The sequence below is a fragment of the Pristiophorus japonicus genome, chromosome 5 (assembly GCF_044704955.1).
Source record: "Pristiophorus japonicus isolate sPriJap1 chromosome 5, sPriJap1.hap1, whole genome shotgun sequence".
Lineage (NCBI taxonomy): Eukaryota > Metazoa > Chordata > Chondrichthyes > Pristiophoridae > Pristiophorus > Pristiophorus japonicus.
In genome coordinates, this window is record NC_091981.1 from 217,962,103 (window position 1) to 217,981,486 (window position 19,384).

At 50.0% G+C, this 19,384-nt stretch overlaps 1 protein-coding gene across 2 annotated transcripts in view; it reads right to left on the bottom strand.

The window, feature by feature from the left end:
* Window positions 1–19,384, bottom strand: part of cdk14 (cyclin dependent kinase 14) — an 860,906-nt gene that overhangs the window by 621,388 nt on the left and 220,134 nt on the right. For both annotated transcript variants that reach the window (XM_070881317.1, XM_070881319.1), the window contains one exon: window positions 3,948–4,193. In XM_070881317.1, the coding sequence (XP_070737418.1) occupies window positions 3,948–4,193 (246 nt within the window). The remainder of the gene's footprint in view (window positions 1–3,947; window positions 4,194–19,384) is intronic.

Here is a 19,384-nt window from a genome sequence, read left to right on the forward strand (position 1 = left end):
AAAAAGTAATGACATTATGACATCACAAGGATGGAGGACAGGGATTGGTTCTTCCATATTAATTGAATCACTGGATAGGGAATTAATCTTCCAGAAAGCTAATAACTGATTTAATTTGCTGATTTTCTCATTTTAAACTTAATTTAGAATTAATTTATGTTATTTAATTTTGTTTAATTATAATTAATTTTTATTATACTGATTTTACTATTGTATACGCATTATATTATTTACAATGTAATTTAATTTTTTTTTTTAGTTTTTTCGCCTGTGTTTATCTGCATGTGCATTTTGGCTGCCGCTTCAGACCCGAGCCTTCAACCTCTTTTTGCACTTCCTTCTCCCACTTTTTCTCTTTCCCTCAATGGTCAATATCTAACGTGTTGTAAAATTGTTGTGAAGCACCTTGGAACGTTTTACTACGTTAAAGGCGCTATATAAAAAAAAATTATTAGTAGCCGCCAGCTGGAAGATATTTAAATTGAAGTGGGTCAAATTTGTTATTGCGACACATAATTGATTACATCTGAAATATGACTCGCATGTCAAAACATGACCGTGTGCACATGTGGAAGCTTTGGGCTAGAATTTCCCTAACCTGTTTTTCTGGCGCCCTCACCTGAGGTGCGCCACTTTTGTCCGCCTCCAAATACGCCGAAAAAAAGACCTCTGTATTCTGGCCGCTCCCCAGCCTCTCCTCTGTCGTGGCGCAGTGTGGCCCAATGGATTGGGGATGGAGCCAGGTCCCAGCACTGACAACAGTGCCGGGACCTCTGCACATGCGCGCTAGAGTCTGCGCGCACATGCAGCAGCTCCTAGCAGGCCGTTTCTGTAAATGCGTGCTGCAGGCTGAGTGAGGGGGGCCCGAAGCACGCCGTCCCTAGCCCTGGCCGAATGGGCTCCCTCATCGGCGGCCAGAGTGTGCTCTGCAGGCTGTCTCAACTCTGACCGGATTGTAAAACTCCTGAAGAGTTTCTGGGGGTTTGGGTTTGTAATTCGCAACCAGACGAACCAGGAATTCATGTGGGTGTTTGATGCCATGCCGGACATCATTCTAGACGTGCTTCGAGGACTCTGAAGGGGTTTGTGGACCATTGTCATCAGCAAGTGGTCATCACCAAAGCCCTCCAATATCAGTGCCCCAAACGTGAAGCCAGGCCCGCTGTGAGCGAGGACGGAAGTAACTGCGTCGCACAGGCAGCCCAGTAAGCGGCCTCGACAGTAGGAACAGATGCGCCTGAGCAGAGGGAACGTCCACCGTTTCTCAGGCGAACAAAATCCTCAGGATACTGAAGTCCAAGGGGCTGGCTCTAGGCCTTCCAGAGGATTTGTACCATTTGATTAAGAGGGTACTTCCACCTCCCTCCCCCGCCCTCGCCTCCCTCCACTCTCTTTCCCACCACTCTCTGCCCCCATCCCTGGCTGAATGGGCTCCCTCATCGGCGGCCCGCTGCATTCCCTAAGATAGGATTTCTATTTTTTATTTGTTATTTACTGATTGATTTTGGTGCTTTAGGTGCAGGGTTCCTTCTATTTTATTTGTTAATTAATTGCTTATTACTTTTTGTGCTTTGTTTGGTACTTGAAATGTAGTTACTTGCACCAATTCATTAACTGTAAGTAAGGTCTTTCTGTGCAGACAAAAGTGGACATACGCTGCCTTAAGTTAGTTTAGTCCAACTTTTTTCTGTCCAAATTGGCATAAATGGTGTAAGTGACTGGGAATGCCCCCTTTTGAAAAAAACCTGACCTAACAAAAAACCTAACTAACTCACTTACACTGGCACAAATTAAATGGTCATACTTGCAACTAAAAAGATACACCAGAAAAATCAAGTTACACCAAAAAAAACAGTGCAACTCATGGGGAAATTTGGGCCCATTATTACTAATTGATCTCCGGTTGCATTGTTCATGAGAATTTGGAGGATACTATTCTAAAAGGAAGTACATGTTGGTGTTGTGTAAGTGAGCAGATAGGTTGGTTGGCTGAATGTTTATATTATACAATATTATGCATTATGATTGCTTTGGGAACTATCCTCTGTGCAGCCAGCTCAACATAAACTTTGCTTAATTCTTCAAATGTTAAAAATGTGGAGAGTCAACCAAGTTTGCAAAATTAAACTTTACCATGATATCCATCAGAAGAAAAGCAACCTTTTAAATTGGAATTCAGTTTTTCACGGCTCATTTTAAAGCTATGCATTTTTACTAAATAAAATATTAATTGCAAGATGTCTAAAATGCTGCATACAGATCACTAACTAATATACACAAACCAACAAAAAAAAAGTGATTGAAATTTATGAAAATATTGCTGGTTTATTCTCCCCCTGCCCCCCCCCCCCCCCCACTCTGCAAAGCAAAGCATTATCAGAGAAAATGGGTCCACGTCATTTCCACCACTACTATGATTATTGTTATCACATTGTTTAGTCACTCATGTTTTTCACTTTGTGCCCACAATGTGTGCCTATTTTATCTGCTCTATTTTATCACATTTGATTACCATGGAAAATTAACTGTCTTGTTAAGATCAACAATGTTATCATGCTTACTTTATCTTCAGGTCAGATTTTTCTCAGATTTCATAAGTAATAAATTAGGAAAAATAAGAATGTTCACTTCTTACATACACCTTAGTATTTATTTCCCAAATAATGCATTTTAATTTGTTTCATAGTTTGCATTATACTCAATTGCAATTTATTTTAAAAAATGTCCATGTGTCAGTCAGCCAATTTCACAAGAGATAGATTTGTGATAAATAAGAGGCACAAAGTCAAGAGGTAGAATATTACAATGAGCATATAAATTTGGAAATGCAAAAGGATAGAAACATTCCATCATGTATTCTGACTCTGCAATTTGCAAACCACTGTATTTCTACTACAATTGAAGACATTCTATACAAAGTACAATCTCTTGCACATAATTTAATCAAAAGTGTCAACATTTAATCTCTATTTTTTAACTCCCATCATTTATCACTTCTAACGTGATACAATATTAGAAAAAAATATCCAATATATAGTCATTTCTCTCCCTAGCTTTTGTTTAAATATGCATACGAAATCAAGTAGTAAATTGGATTAGCAAACCAACACAACAGCTTTATTTTGGCAAACATTGTCTGTGTTTCTTAGAATTTGTTGAGAAACCTAGCAGAAAGGCCAAGGACCATGATGCAACATGTCAAGCTTGTAAAGAATAGGAAAGAATACAAGTAAACCAGACATCTAACTTGGTTTTCAAAGGGCTATAGATTGTAGGAAGAAGTATGCAAGTAATTATTGTTTAAGGTTCTGAGAAGAGATTGCGATAGAAAAATCTTTATTGCATTGCTTAACAGAGTTGGATGCAGGGAGGTTAAAAAAAAAAGTGCACAGGATGGTACATATTGCAGTTTGAGGGGAACGAGAGAGGAGAGTTCTGAGGATCAAAGACTATAGTAATATTAATGAGAGCAAGAGAGCATGATCAAGGGAGCAAGCATGTCCGCACCATTCAATGACTCCAATAGCAGCCGAGAACCTGCCCCCAAGGCCTTGGCCAGTGTAAGTTTTGACTACAAGGTATAATAGGACAGTGCAAGTCAATTCAGTCTCCAACTTATCGCCTCCCCTCTGGAAAAGCACTTTACGTCTGCTCATCAGCTTTTCCAGAGTGAACAACTAAGTTACGAATACAGATTCAGAGCATTCATTTCTACAAGATAATCTTTCCTTGAATTGATGCAGAAAGGAACAAAATGTATCGCTTCAGATATTTACTGTATAAGTGACATAACCATGCTAACATCCATAAATTTTTAAGTCAAGAAACTATTTTCCTGCAGAATAAAAACTATCACTATTTACAAAAAGTATGTCAAAAACGCAAAATGCAAAAAGTTTAAATGCTAACAATAGAGAGGAATCATGTTAAAGTAACAATGGACTTACTGAACTGGGACTGGAGTGTCGTCTCAATTTTGGAGACTCTTTACCACCGGATGAGCTCTTGAAGTTGATGCACGCATTGTTTTCAGAATGGACCCTCTTCACTTGACTTGTCGGTTTGTCAAATGGGTCAAAACTGCTCTGTGTCCTTTGCACTTTGACTTTTCTGTCCTCAGGAATGGTATCAAGCGGTTTGATAACTGAATCCACAGCCTGGGAATTTCGTGTAGACATCTTTGCGACGCATATCTGTGGAAAAAGAAGTCTATTTAATATATAAAAACTGCTATTCTACAGTATCTTTGTATGCTTAATGTTGTTCTTTGTTCACTTACTGGCCATTCCATTATATAGTAACACAGGTTCAGATTCTGGCAACACTGACTGCAAGAAGCTATGTGCCGACTAAAACCTTAACAGTCCTCCTGAGCCTCCTTCAGTATAAAATATTTATAATTTATACAATAGGCTGCTGTGATGTAACTGGCTTCAATTACTCTTCCAGAATGCTGATCTAAACAATGCTAATGAGCAAAGACCTAGTGTATCAGCATTCCAGCAAATTAGGAAACATTGACTAAGCTGCAGGCCCGGTTCAAAAAAGAGCAAATGAGGATTTACGTTTCAATTGTTAATATTTAAGAATGATGTTAAATCATGCATGAATTAACAGGTTAGGTAGATCAATTCCAACAGGTAGTGTAACATTCTGTTATTCAATATACACATTTGACAGTCACAAAGCACCATATCATGTAGATCTTATAGGATAGGATTAACATGCTAAATTACTTAATGCAGTTATCCAAGATTCTTGTGACATTATAGTATACTTATGTTCAGAATTCCATTAAAAGTGCAATTCATTGCAAGTGCAATGAGCTTTTGAACTGACAAATGCTTAAATTCTAGATTCCCCACCTAGTGACTTCAATGGAATAGAGCAACAGAAAATAGACAGCAAACAATATGGGAATGGAGGGGGGGGGGAAAGAGAGACGGAGGGGGGGGAAGAGAGACGGAGGGGGGGGGGAAGAGAGATGGAGGGGGGGGAAGAGAGACGGAGGGGGGGGGGGGAAGAGAGACGGAGGGGGGGGGGGGGAAGAGAGACGGAGGGGGGGGGGAAGAGAGACGGAGGGGGGGGGGGGGAGAAGAGAGACGGAGGGGGGGGGGGGGAGAAGAGAGACGGGGGGGGGGGGAAGAGAGACGGAGGGGGGGGGGGGAAGAGAGACGGAGGGGGGGGGGAAGAGAGACGGAGGGGGGGGGGGGAAGAGAGACGGAGGGGGGGGGGAAGAGAGACGGAGGGGGGGGGGAAGAGAGACGGAGGGGGGGGGGAAGAGAGACGGAGAGGGGGAAGAGAGACGGAGAGGGGGAAGAGAGGGAGGGAGGGAGAGTGAATGAGTGTCATGTTTGCAACCTTCACATAACTGCAACCTTTATGTAACAACACTGTATACACCTGAGAAATGCACACCTTGACCACAGGGGGTGAACTTGTGGGAGACCCTCCTCACCTGGTCATCCAGGTATATAAAAGGGAGGTCCCACGCAGGTTCAGCAGTTCTTGGTCCTGGGAATAAAGGTTCAGGTCATGTCGTGACCTTGTCTGCAGTACATGCCTTGTGTGATTCTATAGTAAGGTGCAAGGACACTACATTTGGTGAGAAGAAACGGGAATCAACGACCCACGAGGATGGCCACTGGTAGCACAGAGGAACGGTACTGTGTTGGTGAGGACTGGGATAATTTCGTTGAGAGGCTCCAGCAGAGCTTTGTCACGAAGGACTGGCTGGGAGAGGAAGCAGTTGACAAGCGGAGGGCGCATCTACTGACCAGCTGTGGATCCAAGATGTATGCGCTGATGAAAGACCTGCTCGCACCCGAGAAGCCAGTGGACAAGTCCTTTGAAGAGCTCAGCACACTGATCGGTGAGCACCTCAAACCGGCGAACAGTATACACATGGCCCGACACCGATTCTATACGCACCGACGTCGGGAGGTACAAAGCATAGCGGACTTCATTGCGGACCTTCGGCGTTTGGCCAGCCTGTAAGTTCACAGACGCCTGCAGGGGGTAGATGTTAAGGGATTTCTTCATTGAGGACATTGGTCAAGCCGGAATTTTCAGGAAGTTTATTGAGACCAAGGACGAGACTTTGGAAAGGGCAGCGTTGATAGCTCAGACCTTCACGGCAGGGGAAGAGGAGACCAAGATAATTTACGCACGCAGCCCTGGTTCCAACGTGGCGATGGACCAGGGAGTTAACATTGTAAACGCGACTCAAAACCCCGCAGGCAGGCAAGGGCAATTCGACACCGTCCAGGCATCAACAGACTCTCGGGTGGGCCAGCAACAGAGACAATGGAAGGGGGATCGGCAATTCACGCCATCACAAGGGACAATGCGTCCCGGGATGGGGCCATTGACACTCACCAACAGAGTGCTCAGGAGTGATCAAAGGGACAGAGAGGAATGCCTGGTAACAGTTTCTTTGTTCACAACAATCTCAGCTCATGTCGAAGGTGCGGTGGCAGACATGCTACGAAAACCTGTAGGTTTCAACAATTTATCTGTAGAAACTGTAACTTCAATGGACATTTGGCCAGAATGTGCAGAAAGCCTGTAGCAAGGCAGAGGAACCAGATGAGGGGTCTGCAAGGCAGGTTGATGCTTGGGGCAAAGCTATGGATGCTGAACTCCAGCGGGTTCATGTGGCAGACATCCACAGCTCATCTCCCAAAATGCCACCTATGATGATGAAAGTCCTATTAAATGGCATCCCGGTACACATGGAGCTGGACACAGGAGCCAGCCAGTCACTTATGAGTGCCCACCAATTTGAAAAACTACGGCCACTCAAAGCTAACAGGCCCAAACTGGAACGCATTGACACGCAGTTACAGACGTACACCAGAGAGATCATCCCAGTACTACGCAGTGCAAACTTGGTGGTCACTGGTTAGCCGAGATGAACTGGAAATGTGGGGGGGGGGGGGGGGGGGGTGTGCATGCCATTTCATCTGTGGAGCGAAGTTCATGCTCACAGGTCCTACAGAAATTCCAGTCACTTTTTCAACCAGGTATCGGGACTTTTAAAGGCACCAAAGTAGGGATACGCATCACCCCGGATGGCAGATCAGTGCACCACAAAGCCGTGCCGTATGTGATGCTTGAGAGAAATGCGAGTGAGTTGGACAGGCTAAGAGAGGGCATAATTTCCCCTGTTGAATTCCGTGACTGGGCAAGCCCCATCGTTCCTGGCCTAAAAGCGGATGGCTCGGTCAGGATTTGTGGCGACTACAAGGCCACCATCAACCGAGTGTCAATACAGGACCAATACCCGCTTCCGAGAGCGGAGGATCTTTTTGCCACGCTGGCAGGTGGCAAGATGTTCACCAAGTTGGACCTCACTTCAGCCTACATGACTCAGGAACTGGCTGAAGAATCCAAGCTTCTGACCACCATCACCACGCACAAGTGGCTATTTGTTTTATAACAGGTGTCCGTTTTGCATTCGTTCAGTGGCCGCTATCTTCCAGAGGAACATGGAAAGCTTGCTTAAATCCATTCCTGGAACAACTGTATTCCAAGATGACATCCTAATCACGGGTCGAGACATCGAGGAACACCTCCACAACCTGGAGGAGGTGCTATGCCGACTGGACTGGGTAGGCTTGCGACTAAAGAAGCCCAAGTGTGTGTTTTTCGCCCCAGAGGTCGAGTTTTTGGGCAGGGGGGTTGCCGCAGACGGGATCTGGCCCACCGAATCCAAAATGTAGACGATCCGTCGTGCGCCCAGGCCCGGCAACACATCGGAGTTGCGGTCATTCCTGGGACTCTTGAACTATTTCGGGAACTTTCTGCCGAACTTAAGCACATTGTTGGAGCTGCTACACGTGCTCCTGCGTAAGGGTTGCAAATGGTTTTGGGAGGACTGTCAAGAACGGGCTTTCAATCGGGTGCGGAACCGGTTTTGTTTTAACAAGCTGTTGACCTTGTACAACCCCTGTAAGAAACTGGTTTTAACATGTGATTCATCATCCTATGGGGTTGGGTGCATGTTGCAGCAGAGTAATGATGAGGGCCAACTTCAACCTGTGGCTTATGCCTCCAGGTTGCTCTCCCAGGCATAACGGGGATATGGGATGGTTGAAAAGGAAGCACTCGCATGTGTCTACGGGGTGAAAAAGATGCACCAGTACCTTTTTGGCAGAAGGTTCGAGTTAGAAACGGACCACAAGCCATTAACATCCCTGTTGTCCGACAGCAAGGCTGTCAATGCCAATGAGTCAGCTCGCATACAGCGGTGGACCCTAACGCTGGCTGCGTATGACTACACCATACGGCACCGGCCAGGCACCGAAAATTGTGCTGACGCGCTCAGCAGGCTCCCACTGAGGGGGCGTCGGAGCAAAGCGCTGAGATGGTTATGGCCGTTGAGGCTTTCGACACCGCAGGCTCCCCCATCACAGCCTGCCAGATCAAAATCTAGACCAACAGAGATCCCCTCCTAGCCCTGATAAAGAAATGTGTCCTGACCGGGGATTGGGCGCCCGCACAATGAGCGTGCCCCGAGGAGATCAGACCGTTTCACAGACGGATGGATGAGCTCTCCATCCAAGCCGACTGCCTGCTATGGGGCAACCGGGTAGTCATGCCCCAGAAAGGAAGGGAAGCATTCATCAGGGAACTCCACACCAAGCACCCTGGCATCGTGCTAATAAAGGCCATTGCCCGGTCACATGTATGGTGGCCGGGAATTGACTCAGACCTAGAACAGTGTTCGCAGGTGCATGACGTGTGCTTAGCTGGGAAATGCCCCCAGGGAGGCCCCATTCAGCCAGTGGCCCTGGCCCACCAGGCCATGGTCACGTATTCACATAGACTACGCAGGCCCGTTCATGGGAAAAATGTTCCTGATTGTTGTCGATGCATACTCAAAATGGATCAAGTGCATCATATTGAATTCGTGCATGACATCCACCACTGTGGAGAGTCTGCATACGGTCTTTGTGACCCATGGCTTGCCGGACATCCTGGTTAGCGACAATGGCCCATGTTTCACTAGCTATGAATTCCAGGAATTTATGTCAGGTAATGGTATCAAACATGTCAGGACAGCACCGTTCAAGCCGGCTTCCAATGGCCAGGCGGAACGAGCGGTCCAAATCATAAAACAGGGCATGCTCCGGATTCAAGGACCCTCCCTTCAGTACCGCCTGTCGCGCCTCCTGCTGGCCTATAGGTCCTGCCCGCATTCGCTCACGAGAGGCCCGCCCGCGGAACTATTCATGAAACGCACGCTTAAAACGTGGCTGTCCCTCATTCATCCAGCCGTCAGACATTGTTGAGGGCAAGCACCAGTCCCAAATCGAGTGCCATGATCGCAACTCAGTGGGGAGATGCATAGAAATCGATGACCCTGTATTCGTTCTCAATCATGCTTTGGGACCCAAGTGGCTTGAGGGTACTGTAATTGGCAAAGAGGGTCATAGGGTCATAGTGGTCAGACTTAACAATGGGCAGATATGCCACAACCATCTGGACCAAATAAAGAAAAGGTTCAGCATGGACACTGAGGAACCTGAGGAAGATCATGAGATGTTACCCACACCACTGCCAGCGAACGAGCAACAAGGCCATTCACCAGCATGCACAATCCGTGCGGCCAGCCCGGAATCATCTCAGGCGACAGCCACGCATGCCAAGGCTCAACCACCAGAGCCCCAACTGCGGCGCTGCACGAGAGCGTCGACTGCCTGAAAGACTCAATCTTTGATCCAAAGACGTTGGGGGGGAGGTGGTGTCATGTTTGTAACCTTCACATAACTGTAAACTTTATGTAACAAGACTGTATACACCTGAGAAATGCACACCTTGACCACAGGGGTGAACTTGTGGGAGACACTCCTCACCTGGACATCCAGGTATATAAAGGGAGGTCCCACGCAGGGTCAGCACTTCTTGGTCCTGGGAATAAAGGTTCAGGTCATGTAGTGACCTTATCTGCAGTACATGCCTCGTGTGATTCTATAGTAAGGTGTAAGGACTCTATGGGGAGGAGCGAGCGCGCGGGAGATGGGGAGGAGCGAGCGCGCGGGAGATGGGGAGGAGCGAGCGCGCGGGAGATGGGGAGGAGCGGGCGCGGGAGATGGGGAGGAGCGAGCGCGCGGGAGATGGGGAGGAGCGAGCGCGCGGGAGATGGGGAGGAGCGAGCGCGCGGGAGATGGGGAGGAGCGAGCGCGCGGGAGATGGGGAGGAGCGAGCGCGCGATGGGGAGGAGCGAGCGCGCGGGAGATGGGGAGGAGCGAGGGCGCGATGGGGAGGAGCGAGGGCGCGATGGGGAGGAGCGAGGGCGCGATGGGGAGGAGCGAGCGCGCGATGGGGAGGAGCGAGCGCGAGATGGGGAGGAGCGAGCGCGAGATGGGGAGGAGCGAGCGCGAGATGGGGAGGAGCGAGCGCGAGATGGGGAGGAGCGAGCGCGAGATGGGGAGGAGCGAGCGCGAGATGGGGAGGAGCGAGCGCGAGATGGGGAGGAGCGAGCGCGAGATGGGGAGGAGCGAGCGCGAGATGGGGAGGAGCGAGCGCGAGATGGGGAGGAGCGAGCGCGAGATGGGGAGGAGCGAGCGCGAGATGGGGAGGAGCGAGCGCGAGATGGGGAGGAGCGAGCGCGAGATGGGGAGGAGCGAGCGCGAGATGGGGAGGAGCGAGCGCGAGATGGGGAGGAGCGAGCGCGAGATGGGGAGGAGCGAGCGCGAGATGGGGAGGAGCGAGCGCGAGATGGGGAGGAGCGAGCGCGAGATGGGGAGGAGCGAGCGCGAGATGGGGAGGAGCGAGCGCGAGATGGGGAGGAGCGAGCGCGAGATGGGGAGGAGCGAGCGCGAGATGGGGAGGAGCGAGCGCGAGATGGGGAGGAGCGAGCGCGAGATGGGGAGGAGCGAGCGCGAGATGGGGAGGAGCGAGCGCGAGATGGGGAGGAGCGAGCGCGAGATGGGGAGGAGCGAGCGCGAGATGGGGAGGAGCGAGCGCGAGATGGGGAGGAGCGAGCGCGAGATGGGGAGGAGCGAGCGCGAGATGGGGAGGAGCGAGCGCGAGATGGGGAGGAGCGAGCGCGAGATGGGGAGGAGCGAGCGCGAGATGGGGAGGAGCGAGCGCGAGATGGGGAGGAGCGAGCGCGAGATGGGGAGGAGCGAGCGCGAGATGGGGAGGAGCGAGCGCGAGATGGGGAGGAGCGAGCGCGAGATGGGGAGGAGCGAGCGAGAGATGGGGAGGAGCGAGCGAGAGATGGGGAGGAGCGAGCGAGAGATGGGGAGGAGCGAGCGAGAGATGGGGAGGAGCGAGCGAGAGATGGGGAGGAGCGAGCGAGAGATGGGGAGGAGCGAGCGAGAGATGGGGAGGAGCGAGCGAGAGATGGGGAGGAGCGAGAGAGAGATGGGGAGGAGCGAGAGAGAGATGGGGAGGAGCGAGAGAGAGATGGGGAGGAGCGAGAGAGAGATGGGGAGGAGCGAGAGAGAGATGGGGAGGAGCGAGAGAGAGATGGGGAGGAGCGAGAGAGAGATGGGGAGGAGCGAGGGGGGTGCGTGAGCGGGGAGGAGGAGCGAGAGAGAGAGAGCGCGGGGGGGGGAGGAGGAGCGAGAGCGCGGGGGGGGGAGGAGGAGCGAGAGCGCGGGGGGGGAGGAGGAGCGAGAGCGCGGGGGGGGAGGAGGAGCGAGAGCGCGGGGGGGGAGGAGGAGCGAGAGCGCGGGGGGGGAGGAGGAGCGAGAGCGCGGGGGGGGAGGAGGAGCGAGAGCGCGGGGGGGGAGGAGGAGCGAGAGCGCGGGGGGGGAGGAGGAGCGAGAGCGCGGGGGGGAGGAGGAGCGAGAGCGCGGGGGGGAGGAGGAGCGAGAGCGCGGGGGGGGAGGAGGAGCGAGAGCGCGGGGGGGGAGGAGGAGCGAGAGCGCGGGGGGGGAGGAGGAGCGAGAGCGCGGGGGGGGGAGGAGGAGCGAGAGCGCGGGGGGGGAGGAGGAGCGAGAGCGCGGGGGGGAGGAGGAGCGAGAGCGCGGGGGGGGAGGAGGAGCGAGAGCGCGGGGGGGGAGGAGGAGCGAGAACGCGGGGGGGGGAGGAGGAGCGAGAGCGCGGGGGGGGGAGGAGGAGCGAGAGCGCGGGGGGGGGAGAGGAGGAGCGAGAGCGCGGGGGGGGGAGGAGGAGCGAGAGCGCGGGGGGGGGGGAGGAGGAGCGAGAGCGCGGGGGGGGGGGAGGAGGAGCGAGAGCGCGGGGGGGGGGAGGAGGAGCGAGAGCGCGGGGGGGGGGAGGAGGAGCGAGAGCGCGGGGGGGGGGGGAGGAGGAGCGAGAGCGCGGGGGGGGAGGAGGAGCGAGAGCGCGGGGGGGGGGGAGAGGAGGAGCGAGAGCGCGGGGGGGGGAGGAGGAGCGAGAGCGCGGGGGGGGGGAGGAGGAGCGAGAGCGCGGGGGGGGGGGGAGGAGGAGCGAGAGCGCGGGGGGGGGAGGAGGAGCGAGAGCGCGGGGGGGGGAGGAGGAGCGAGAGCGCGGGGGGGGAGGAGGAGCGAGAGCGCGGGGGGGGAGGAGGAGCGAGAGCGCGGGGGGGGCAGGAGGAGCGAGAGCGCGGGGGGGGAGGAGGAGCGAGAGCGCGGGGGGGGGAGGAGGAGCGAGAGCGCGGGGGGGGAGGAGGAGCGAGAGCGCGGGGGGGGGAGGAGGAGCGAGAGCGCGGGGGGGGGAGGAGGAGCGAGAGCGCGGGGGGGGGAGGAGGAGCGAGAGCGCGGGGGGGAGGAGGAGCGAGAGCGCGGGGGGGGGAGGAGGAGCGAGAGCGCGGGGGGGGGAGGAGGAGCGAGAGCGCGGGGAGGGGAGGAGGAGCGAGAGCGCGGGGGGGGAGGAGGAGCGAGAGCGCGGGGGGGGGAGGAGGAGCGAGCGCGGGGGGGGGGAGGAGGAGCGAGAGCGCGGGGGGGGGGAGGAGGAGCGAGAGCGCGGGGGGGGGAGGAGGAGCGAGAGCGCGGGGGGGGGGAGGAGGAGCGAGAGCGCGGGGGGGGGAGGAGGAGCGAGAGCGCGGGGGGGGGGAGGAGGAGCGAGAGCGCGGGGGGGGGGGAGGAGGAGCGAGAGCGCGGGGGGGGGGAGGAGGAGCGAGAGCGCGGGGGGGGGAGGAGGAGCGAGAGCGCGGGGGGGGGGAGGAGGAGCGAGAGCGCGGGGGGGGGGAGGAGGAGCGAGAGCGCGGGGGGGGAGGAGGAGCGAGAGCGCGGGGGGGGAGGAGGAGCGAGAGCGCGGGGGGGGGAGGAGGAGCGAGAGCGCGGGGGGGGGGAGGAGGAGCGAGAGCGCGGGGGGGGGTGGAGGAGCGAGAGCGCGGGGGGGGGAGGAGGAGCGAGAGCGCGGGGGGGGAGGAGGGGGGAGGAGGAGCGAGAGCGCGTGGGTGGGGGGGGAGGGACGAGAGAGCGCGGGGGGGAGGAGAAAGAGAACGGGGGGCGGGAGGAGGGGAGAGAGAGGGAAGAGAGAGGGAGAGAGAGAGAGAGAGAGAGAGAGAGAGAGAGAGAGAGGGAGGAAGGGAGAGAATGGGGCGGGGGGGGAGGAGAAAGTGAGAGGAGAAATGGGGGGGGGGGGGTGGGGAGCGGGAGTTGAGGAACCCCCAGCACTGGTCCCTGTGGCACCCCACTAAATTACAGATTGCCAACCTGAAAATGACCCATTTATCACGACTCTGTTCTCTGTTAGTTAGCCAATCCTCTATCCACGCTTCGTATGCATGTGCAGTAACCTTTCATGTGGCAACTTATCGAATACCTTCTGGGAATCCAAATACACTACATCTACTGGTTCCCCTTTATCCACCCTGCTCGTTACATCCTCAAAGAACTCCAATAAATTTGTCAAACATGATTTCCCTTTCATAAAACCATGCTGACTCTGCTTGACTTTCTAAATGTCCTGCTACTACTTCCTTAATAATGGTCTCCAGCATTTTCTCAATGACAGATGTTAGGCTAACTGGTCTATAGTTTCCTGCTTTCTGTCTCCCTCCTTTCTTGAATAGGGGTGTTACATTTGCGGTTTTTCAATCTGCTGGAACCTCTCCAGAATCCAGGGAATTTTGGTAGATTGCTACCAATGCATCCACTCTCTCTGTAGCTACCTCTTTTAAGACCCTTTGAAGCAGACCATCAGGTCCAGGGGACTTGTCCACCTTTAGTCCCATTATTTTACCGAGTACTTTTTTCTAGTGATAGTTTTATGTTCCTCCCTCCCTATACCCCCTTGATTATCTATTATTGGGATGCTTTTAGTGTCTTCTACTATGAAGACCGATACAAAATATTTGTTCAAAATCTCTGCCATTTCCCCGTTTCATATTATTAATTCCCCAATCTCATCATACTTTACCTCCTCCCTTCCTTTTTATATACCTGCAGAAGCTCTGTCTGTTTTTATATTTCTTGCTAGTTTGCTCTCAATCTATCTTCTCCCTCTATTATTTTTTTTTAGTCGTCCTTTGCTGGTTTCTAAATATTTCCCAATCCTCTGGCTTACCACTAATCTTCACAACATTGTGTGCCTTTGTTTTTAATATATCATCCTTTATTCCTTAGTTAGCTATAGTGGTTCATCCTTCTTTCTCACTGGAATATATTTTTCCTGAACATCATGAAATATCTCCTTAAATGTCTGTCACTGCTTATCTACTGTCGTACCCTTTAATCTATTTTCCCAGTCCACTTTAGCCAACTCTGCCTTCATACTTTCATAATTGCCTTTATTTAGGTTCAAAACACTGGTTTGAGACCCAAACTTCTCTGTCTCAAACTGAATTTGAAATTCTACCATGCTATGATCACTCTTCCCAAGAGGATCCTTCACTACAAGACTAATTAATCCGGTCTCATTACACAGTACCAGGTCTAAGATAGCCTGCTCCCTGGTTGGTTCCACAACATATTTTTCTAAGAAACCATGCCGAATACACTATGAACTTGTCCTCAAGGCTACCTTGGCCAATTTGATTTGTCCAATCAATATGAGGATTAAAATCACCCATGATTATTGCAGTACCTTTCTTACAAGCCTCCATTATTTCTTGATTTATACTTTGTCCTCCAGTGTAGCTACTGTTAGGGGGCCTATAGCCTACGCCCACCAGTGACTTCTTTCCCTTATTAATTCTTATCGCCACCCAAACGGATTCTTTATCTTGATTTTCTGAGCTAATATCATTTCTCACGACTGCACTGATCTCATCCTTGATTCACAGAGCTATCCCACCTCCTTTTCCTTTCTGCCTATCCTTCAGAAATGTCAAATACCGCTGAATATTCAGTTCCTAGCCTTGGTCACCTTGCAACCACTTAAGACTTGACATGGACATCTGTGGAACCCTATCATAGCATCATTAGTCCTTTTTAAAAAAAAAGAGATAATGGAAGAAAATGCCAAAAAAAGAGCCAAGAAAGAAAACACAAGGCATTAAATGGAAACAAATGTAATAGAAATTGGTGTGAATACAAACTTACTCTCCCTATTTTCTCTGCCTTTGGAGATGCAAACAATGCATTAAATGCATTCAGTGTTATGAACCTCCGCCCAGTTTTCCAATTGGGTTTGTTCGATTTACACCTTAGAGTGAAGCTGATCAGAAATATCTATGCCAGTAATTGTTTATAGGTTACTCAATGAAGTCCCAATCAATATTCAATGTCTACGCAAGCATGAGTCATTGGATCATGGTCAGGAACAAAAATTCTAACATGTTGCAGGTATTGATGGTTGTGGAGGAGAATTTTCCTGCAATATGTCTATCTAAGGATCCTAAGTACACTGGTGTTTTACTATTGAACAAATCACATACTACAAGCTAGAAATCAAGCTTGAAATTCAGTTGTTGACATTTATTATTAGTACAGATTGCCACTGTAATGTTCTTAAGCACCCGAGGATACTTCCTCAGCTGTATATCAAATGAACAACAGTCTTGTATGTTCTCCAGAAACAGACACCTAGAAAAGCTCCTAGATCCCTCATCACTACACTGTGAAATTGATATCTGATGGCCCTCTCCTGTCAGATGTAGCTGGAGTCAGGTTTTCAGCACATCAGGATTGCAGCTGTGTAGCTACATGTCATTCAGCTCTCACCAGTTGTTTTGTTTGGGAAAGGGGAATCCATCTGGCCTGTAGGGCCAGATGTTCCTCTCATTTTTCTATGACAGTACTTTGCTTTGTCCCCCTTCTGCACTCAATATAGCCAGCAGTTAATTTTAAGTATAGTAGCAGGTTTACTTTACAACATGTAATGCATAATTATAATACCAGGGATCTCCCATGACATTACTCGAGTCTCTAGCATGTTACTCTTTTCCAATATCTCTCCTCTTCTGCTTTAGTGGGAGTTTTTCCTTGCTTCTTTATCTGTGCTTTGCTGCTTTTTTCTCATTTCCTTTTTGTCTTCCCAATGGGAGTTGATGGACGGCTTGCCAAGGAAAGGCAGTGCTGAGGGCTATGGGTTAGATTTTACAATCGGAGATGTGGGGAAAATCTGGCCGGGAGCATAATCTGGAGCAGAATGGGATCGAGAAGAGCAGAATAAAGGCAAAAGTAAGGAAGAGATAGTCACACAAAAGGTACAGCCTTGCCATCAGCACGATGCTGAATATCCTCTTCCACCAAGGGCAGAAACACCAATTGAAAGTTGCTTACCCACCTGGCAGAAATGACTCAGGGTGACATGCAACAGGGCCAGCGGCCATTTTAGAGAGGCAGAGCCTGATCTAAAGAAGCACACGAAGGGAGGGAGTAGGGCCAAGAATTTTAATTCTATTTTCAGTGGATTAGGCAACACCACCAACTGAGGTTCGCTTTCCCCATGGAATGTTTTGGGATAGGAGAGAGAGTGGTAGCCAGCCAACACTCTGGGGGCAGATCAAGTGAGTTTTTTTTTTAAAAAGCAGGGCAAAGTGCTTACAATCAGCTGCTACAAAACTAAACTGCCAATGCCATGTGGTGGGGTGGGGGAGGTGGTACTGGAAAGGACAGGCTGGGGAAATGGTAGGATGCCTGTGGTGAAGATGCACATCTGAAGAGGAAACAGGTTTAAATTGGTAGTGAAAGTTTAAAGAAAATCATAAATGTCACCCAGAACAGGGCAGTGATTCACAACCACGCTCAACACCTCACCACAATCAGCCAAAACACGAGAGATGACTCGTGATGTGTCAAGATGGCTTGTAAACAGCGCTGCAAACAACCTGACAGATCCCAGCATCGTGATTAATGCGACTGATGGATTATCGTTTTAGGACTGAGGGAGCCTGCTCATTCAGCGACTCCTACGGATGTCTTTCATCGCTGTACAGCAGTGACTATGTACCACCACCACACTGCAGTTCACTAACTAAATAAATAATGGGACTGAAATTTAAACACTGTAGCTTACAAAATGACAAGCTAGAAAACAAATTTCTAATTTTCAACAGCAAATCAGATGCTAATTTTGGAGTCAGTGACAGGAAATAAAATTTAGGGTTTCTCATTCTACTGTCTATGGTGTCTAAATCTTTAAATAGATGTTTTGTCAACTGACAACTGAAATATTTGCAAGGGTTAGTCAAACATTTCATTGGATCGAAGGTACTCAATTTAATGTAGCTATTGGCCCTGAAATCGCGCTCCCCAGGAGCACATACGAAGTGCTCACGCACCCGTGGGGTCCCCGCAAGTTCCAGGTTTAGGCATGTGACGCGCATGCGCCTTAACCCAGCACTTGCACCTGTCAAAAATTATTTTTGACAGATCACACGCATGCAAAGGAAAAGGGTCTCCCCAGGTGGAGAGTTGGGCTATTTATTTGCCCAACTCCTGCCCAGCGAATGTCCTTCAAATTGTTACCCTGGTAAAAGCAGGCATAAGACCTGCTTTTACCAGCATAAGAGTTTTAATAATCAGCAAAATAAAATGTTATCACTCATATATATATTAAAAACCCTGTCCATTAAAGTATATTTTAAGCCGTTAAAACAATTTTTTTTGAAACTTCAATAAAAAAATTGCCGAAAATATTTAATTAAATTGCATTTTGATTAATTTTAAATAGGTAATGTGTTGATTAAATTTATTTTCAGTGTCTGTGTTTTTGGAGGTATTCCCATTCATACTTATGGCAGTTCCGTACATATGGAATTACTCTACATATGAATGGGGATCCTGCTACTTGGATAGGTTGGACCAGCCCATGTGATCCCAGAGCTCCGCACGAAACTGGGATACATGGCCTTCTCCTCGAGCCCCAGGACCACAAGTTGCCGAACTTCCTGGGCCACCAGGTACTTTCGTAGAAATTATTACTGTCGGAGGCATCCGCCGCAGGAAGCCTCTGATCACAACTTCTGGGCCATCAAGTATTGTTGTGCTTCAGCTCAGTTAACTGTTCTGTTCCAGAAACAAGTGTTTCAGAACAAGTCCAGAAACAATCACACATGCACACACAATTATTTTCGATTTAAAATGTTGGTTCTTGCATTGATGTGTAACCTACTCCCAAGTATCAGTTTTGTCTTTGCGTGCATGCAAGTCAATAACACAGCAGGATTCAAGGAATTGCAAGAGTGAAAAGTAATTGTACATCATCAGAATTCTGAAATTAGATGTTTGTTTTTGCTGTATAACTAGTGTGTTATTTTCCATCTTAAACTCTGATTAAACCCACCATACTGGTTTGCACTCGAACCTGATTATTTAAAGTGACCAAAGATGGCCGTAACCTGGCTATTTCTACCACCCACACAACTGAATCAGTTTTGCTGGGTCATGGACTCGTGTTCCCTCTCAGGCCAAGCCTCTGCTACTTCCTTCCAGGCATTAGTACGTGTTTCTAAGGAAAAATTGGACGTTCCTCGAAGGTCTAGGCGGAAAAAAAAAACAAAGGCTCCAAAACAAAGAACTATGCTAAACATATAAGTTATCGCTGCTCTTATTATTGATCCAAGAGTTATGGCCATTTAACAACAGTGTGCTATTTTTAGTGCATTAATATCAAGATTTCCTACTAAGAGTGAAATTCCCCTTACAAAAATAGGAGAATGTCTCTCCCCTCCCCCACCCCCCCAACACACACACAATTAGAAACCCACAAACATAAACTTCTGGCTTTGAAACATTTAAGTTCCAAGAAAAAAAAATAATAGGTCATTAACGGGCTTTAAGAAAGGATGCAGACAGAAAGCAGGAAACTATAGACCAGTTAGCCTAACATCTGTCATTGGGAAAATGCTGGAGTCCATTATTAAGGAAGCAGTAGCGGGACATTTGGAAAAGCATATTTCAGTCAGGCAGAATCAACATGATTTTATGAAAGGGAAATCATGTTTGACAAATTTGCTGGAGTTCTTTGAGGATGTAACGAGCAGGGTGGATAAGGGGGAACCAGTGGATGTGGTGTATTTGGATTTCCAGAAGGCATTCGATAAGGTGCCACA